Source organism: Vigna umbellata, chromosome 1 (assembly GCF_029865625.1).
Source record: "Vigna umbellata cultivar VRB3 chromosome 1, Vumbellata_1.0, whole genome shotgun sequence".
NCBI classification, from domain to species: domain Eukaryota; kingdom Viridiplantae; phylum Streptophyta; class Magnoliopsida; order Fabales; family Fabaceae; genus Vigna; species Vigna umbellata.
In genome coordinates, this window is record NC_142165.1 from 72,797,539 (window position 1) to 72,804,329 (window position 6,791).

Genomic DNA, 6,791 nt, shown 5'->3' on the forward strand with positions numbered 1-6,791 from the left:
AGGAAATGTAGCAAGAGAATTGGAAAGAGGCAAAATGTGGGAAAAAGAAAGAATGAAAAGGATTTGACTGAGAGAGGCATTTGAGGATTTGTAGGCCAGAAATGATACAGGGCCATACGCGTGGTTGGATCCCAACCAACATGTTGCTATCTCATTCATTACTTTCCTTCAAAGTTGAAACACATGTCAGTCCTATGGAGGCAACTGCCCATGTTTTTCCATTCAAATTACGTCTCAATCACTAACCTATGGATTGGGTTTATGAAACTGAGATTGTAGATTTATTTAAAATAATAAATTTGAAAGAATGCACGAAAGAATTTGAAAAACAATTATAAAAATTTGTCCATGATAAATTAAATTTTTTTTAATAGATAAAATTAAAAATTATTACTTTACACTTAAAAATAAATATGATATAACATTAAATATAAATGATGACGTTAAAATAAAATTAATGTAAAAACACTTGTTTTCCCTATCTCTTTCTTCTTTTTTTTATCCCTTCTCCTTATCTTTCTTTCTCTTCTCTCTTTTTTTCTTCTTCCATTTTTCCTTCTTTTTTTTCTTCCCTCATCACTCTTCTCTCTTTCTTCTTTCCTTTTCTATTTTTTTAAAACCATAGAGTGATGGAAAGTTATTGGGTGTGAGAGAAAGAGAGCAAGAGAGGAGACTTCTACCTCTCCGCACCTGGGATATAGGGAGTTAAGGTTTCAAAAAGGATTTTCGTTTAGTATCACTACAACAGTTTTGGAGAGTTTTCAGGGTTCTGTATGTCCATTTTGGACGATCTTTAGGTCATTTTAAGGGTTTTGAACCCTTTTGGAACTATTGGTGAGGGTTTCAAAGCTATTTTTCTTACCTAAATGTGGGTAATAAGATGCCTTGAAGAAATTGTCTTATTTTGTGACCTCTGATGACTTGTAAGGCTATTTTTGGTTGTTTAATGTATAATCAGATGTTTCATGTGATAGTATGAAATGTTTGTGTAAAGTACACACACACACACACACACACACACACACACACACACACACACACACACATATATATATATATATATATATATATATATATATATATATATGATTATGAGAAGGATATTATGATGATGAATATGTGGTTAATTGTGCGAATGGTATTGATGAACGTAATTTCATGATCCTCTTGGAGAGGTTACATGGTGGTGGTGCCATGTGTTGTTGTTGTATGAATGTATGGAGCTTTGTACTGGGATTTTATCCTGACGCTCTCAATAACCCTACCTCAAGTAGAGGTGGTTGGTTATGTCGTGGAGAGTAGCAGGAGGTCCAATATAGGGGCTTTACCTTGACCAAAGACATTTTTAGACTAACCTTGTATGCTAACTTGGGGTGATCCAGCTGTATTACCATTACAAGTGCATAAACTACCCTAGTTCGACATTCATATTATATCCTGATGAGTCAAATCTATTGATAGTTAAATGTGTAGTAGGTGTGATTCCCTGTATTGAAATTGTATTTCATGATTGATTTAATAATTGTTTTAGGATGTTTCTATTTACTATAGCTTACCATTTTGCTTGTGTTTTTGTGGTTCTTGTGCTTCTTTTTTTTGCTATGATCATCTGGTGAATATGAGCAGAGGTTGATGAGACTTGTCTGGAGCAGACGCTAGATGGAGGAGTCGTTGATGCTTAGTAATATTAGTTAGTCGTATTATATATAGTTTTGGTTAGTGATGTTGTAAATAAAGTTTTAAATTTATATTTATGTATAGGAGTGTAAATAACTTTATTTTCCATCCTTTGTAGTTTTATATAGTTTTATATATAAGTGCAAATAACTTTTTATAGTTTTATACTATATTTTGGGATGTTATATTTTTGGTATCAGAGTAGTTCTTTCCTTAGGAATCTTGTAGGTTGTGAGTGTGCTATGTTTGTGTTGTGTACTCATAGTTATGTCTTGTTAGTATCTTTGTTTCTTTGAGTTGGACTAATGACTTTTCTCTCTATGTGAATAAAAGATGGCACCTTGACCTCCTCCTCCCCCACCCACAAATCCTGATGCACCAGATTTTATGAGGATGATGGAGTCAGTTATAACTGCAATGCAACAATAGAATGTCGCTTTAGACCAGCAGAATATTGTGGCTTTACTGTAGTTGGATGTTGTTAGGGTGTCAGCTAAGGCATCCCAGAAGCAATATGTTGAGTTGATGAGTAGTGACACAATAGCAGTCGAGCTTTCTTCTTCTTCTTCTTCCACTCAACCTCAAGAGTGGAGCCTTGAGAGCTTTCTACAATATCATCCTGCCAAGTTTAATGGAAAAGTTAGTCCAGATGAGGCAGACCATTGGTTTAGAGATATGAAGCAGTGTATAATGCTAAAAGATGTCTTTCAAATCATTAGCAATTTGGTGTCACTCGAGTGCAGAAGCAGATATTTTCACTAAGACTTGATGAATTAATTAGTAACAAGCTTGAGACATGTGTATGTACTATCTTGATGGAGAGTGTTAGATATATTCTCTTTATTTTATATTTATCTTTTATCTTTAGTTAGTTTGTTATTTATTCTTATTTCTATTTTGGGCTTAGCCCATATTTCTTCTATTATAAATAGAGGACACTGTGTGTGTATTCAACACAAGGGAGATTAATCTCATATATAGTTTTTCATTATATTCAACAATAAGCATCTAAGAGTAGAGAAGTCTTTAAAAGTAGATTTTGCTAATTTTATCAATAAAAGTTGAGCTTGTAAATAAATAAAATTAATTAATTGAGCTTCATCTTATAAAGATCATCGTTTCTTTAAAACTGTTTCATTTTCTTTTTATAACATTTTTTAAAATTTTTAGTCGATCTACTCATCTATTTGATTATTGGAATCTGCTACAAGAATCATGTCAAAGAATATTATAATCATATATGAAGTATTTTTGGTTATCTATTGTATGTGAGAGTTGTTGGGCATACATATGATGTTTAAGGGCTCATAATGAATTTTTGTTTGGTTATAATTGTTAGGGTGCGATCAAATCTTTTACTTGAGTTTTCTATTCGCAAATGCATCCTATTTTGGTTGAATTGGGACGAGGATGTCGCCTAAGTGATGTTCCGGTGTGTCAAACGTTCTTCTAGCTTCTTGCTCCGCGTGATTGATCGGTTGTGGGGTGTGACCTGCAGGTCTTTTGTAATTCAATAGTGAGTCAAAAAGTTCGTTTACCTCAAAATTAAATCCTTATTTATAGAGTTTAGAAGAATCTGACTAATTAATTTACCTCTTAATGGTCATTAATGCAAACCTTTACCACTCATCAGTAGCCTTTGTAATATTAGTTGTGCATTAATTCTCCTCAACTACTATCGAAACCGAGCGGCCGTGAGACACTTTCTTCTACACTAACTGCTCGATTTTGTCCAATCAATTTGCATTCATACCCGATCGGCTATAAGCCCATAGTAACACATCCTATGTGAATAAATGTTTCTAAAGATAATGAAACTCTATGTTAGTGGCTCAAAGAACCTAATAAATTATAATATTATCTAATATTATAAATATACTATTAATGTTTGGATAAGAAGAATAAATTATAATATTATCTAATATTATAAATATACAATTAATGTTTGGATAAGAAGAAAGTTACAATGTTTGATTTGGTATATTAAACTTTTAAATTATTCACTTAAAGTGTTTGATTTTAAATTGATGTGTTAATGAGTATATAGTTTTGAACGGTAAAAGTTTAGAATATGAGTTATGTATCCAATTGGTGAATTGATACTATTTGAACATATTTTTGAATTAAATTATATATTTTTTGATGGTAGAAAAGAGTAAACATAAATGACTAATCTGATATACATATCAGATTTTAAAAATTTGATATGACGTTGGATACGACCTCAAGATCGCTTGACGCAAAACAAAAAATAAATAAATTACACTCCAAAGGTTTGGGATGCTAGACATCAACTAAGTATGGTTGGACACCATCTAAAAAATAATCTCTAGAGAGCTTTAAGGGTTTAAATGGTTAGGTATCAGCTAAATGTCGTTTAGTACTTAAATAAAAAGTTGAACATGAAAACCATGATAATGTTAGATATGAACTACTTAAACTTAAATTTCACAAAACATCTATTTTAACTTTATTTAACAAAAAAAATGAAGAAGCGCTGAATGTGAGTAACTTATTTTAATGAAATAAAAATAACTAATAAGTGAATTAAAATGAATTATACTAATGGATTGTTTTATATGTGATTTATGAGAATGTTTTTTTTTAATATTTTAAAAGTTTAATTGTGCATGCATCTTATATATTTATATATTTATTTATGATTATTATCTATTATGTAATCATACAATTAGGTCGTTACATTATTAAATATTTTAAAATGATTGGATTACAATATAAATTACTTTTTATTTATTTAAAAAGTTACAAATAATTTATATTTTAAAATTTGTTTTGTTATAAATGTAATCATATAAAGTACTTGCTTTATCGCCAATTATTATATTGTTTTAAAAATTTCTCTATACCTACTGTAAGACCTCAGACCTTTTTTTTTTTTTTTTTTTTTTCTAATTGCTGCTGTATGTATTAATTATTGATCGTCAAAATATCATGAATGATCTTAGTTCATAAACTACAAATGCTACGAATAGATGTTCTGTCTTTTACGAAAATCGATAATTAAGCATTTGGAAACTGGCAAGAATTGAGTGGGACCTTATTATTTTAACTGAAAAAAAAAATTGCTATGGTGGGATCCTCTTAGAAGTCAATGATCCTGCTCTGCACTCTATATAAAGACCGGAAAGCATGATTCATGGTCAGTGAGAAGGATAACCTTAACAGAGTCACTGAGAGATGGCAACATGCAGTGAAATCAAGAACAACAACACCAACACCAACGTTCAAGACCAAAGAGAAGCTCCCATAAACCAAGACATCTTAGAGACCATATTCTCTCACGTCCCACTCATCCATCTCGTCCCAGCTTCTCACGTCTCAAGGGCCTGGAACCGTGCGCTCTCCATCTCCCTCCGCCACGTCAACCCCATCAAGCCATGGCTCACGCTGCACATCCAGAACCCCCGTGCACTGCACGTCACCACCACCTTCGCCTACGACCCACGCTCCCGCACCTGGTTCCAGATCCACGCGCCGCATCCCAACCACACCTCCACTCTCCGTGCCTCCAACTCCACGCTCCTCTACACGCTCTCCTTCTGCGAGTTCGCCTTCTCCATCGACCCCCTCCATCTCCACTGGCACCAAGCGTGTCCCCCACGCGTGTGTCGCACTGACCCTATCGTTGCGCGAGTGGGACCACGAATTGTGGTGGCCGGAGGCGCGTGCGACTTCGAGGACGATCCTCTTGCAGTGGAGGCTTACGACACGGAGTCCCGCGCGTGGACCCGCTGCCAGTCTATGCCGGCCATTCTCAAGGACTCCTCCGCTTCCACATGGCTCTCTGCGGCCGTCGCCGGAGAGAAGATGTACGTGACGGAGAAAACCTCCGGCTTGACGTACTCGCTGGATTGCAACACGATGACGTGGCAGGGTCCGTTGGAGGTGCGTCCGAATCTGAGCGTTTTCCACTGCGTGACCGGAGCGATAGGCGGTCGTTTGATGGTAGCGGGGATGGTGGGAGAGGTGGAGAAGGTGGAGGAGGTGAAGTTGTGGGAAGTGAAAGGGGAATTAGCGGTGGAAAGTGAATTAGGGTATTGGTGTGAGGAGTTAGCGGCGATGCCGAAGGAGATGATGGTGAAGATTATGGGTGAGGGCGGTGGTTCCATTGTGGTTAACTGGATTGGGAATTGTGTGTATTTTCAGAACCATTGGGAAGGGGAGGAGATTTTTGTGTGCGAGGTTGGGAATGGCGGAAATTGCGAATGGGAAAGCCTGAGGAACGTGACGGTGAGTGACGTGAGTCGCATGCAGAGAAGGGTGTTTTGTGGTGCCCATGTGAGTCTTGAAGATTTGAAGAGGGCGATGAAGAAAAAATGTATGTTTGTGGAAAAAACAGTGTAACTGGGGTTCGTATACGAAATGAATGGTAGTGAAAATAGGTTTAACGTGGATTGAAATAGATAAATGGTTCTTTGGTACCGACATCCATAGTATGTCATTGTCATTAGATTGGACCAGTTGTTGAAATTATGATGACGGACTCTCTGGCAGTGCTTCGCTGCTTTTATCTGCTCTGTCGAACTGAGCTGGTCATTCATGTGTTAAATAAACTTCACTTGTATGCACTGAAAATATGATTTTTATTAGGTGAGTTTTCTTTTCCTATTGTTTGCTGCAGTTCATGACATGATATAATTGTTGCCATATGAGATGCGCTGAATGTAGAAACCACTGCCACTGATTTCTACACTATTTTTTCTCATTATTTGGTGTGATTCGCGGATCTATGTACTCACTCATTCATAAATAATGAGCACATTCATTTCTATAATGAAAATTTTTAAATTGTACTAATATTTAAATTTCTATTCGTTGTATTTAGTGTTTCATCACTTTTGAAGTAAGCAAAATGAAAAAATAAATATGTGTATGTATACAACTCAATGTCTTTCTTCAAACATGAACTTAATTTAAAATAATTTCCTTATCACATCTTTTAATTTAAGAAGTTTATATTTTTAATAAAAGATAAATTAAAATTAAAATTATATTTAAAAATAAGAAATTATATATATAAACGGTAAGAATCTAGAAAATGGTATTACAATAGAAAATAGGTATTACAATAGATATGTGTCAGTGTTTTAAAG

General features: G+C 34.8%; 1 protein-coding gene across 1 annotated transcript; it reads left to right on the forward strand.

Annotated features, from left to right (window-relative positions):
* The first annotated feature begins 4,693 nt into the window (after positions 1–4,693).
* On the forward strand, positions 4,694–6,306 carry LOC124846784 (Kelch repeat-containing F-box family protein). The gene has a single exon (XM_047324130.2). The coding sequence runs from the start codon at positions 4,876–4,878 to the stop codon at positions 6,040–6,042; it is 1,167 nt and encodes a 388-aa protein (XP_047180086.1). The 5' UTR covers positions 4,694–4,875; the 3' UTR covers positions 6,043–6,306.
* Positions 6,307–6,791: the final 485 nt, after the last annotated feature.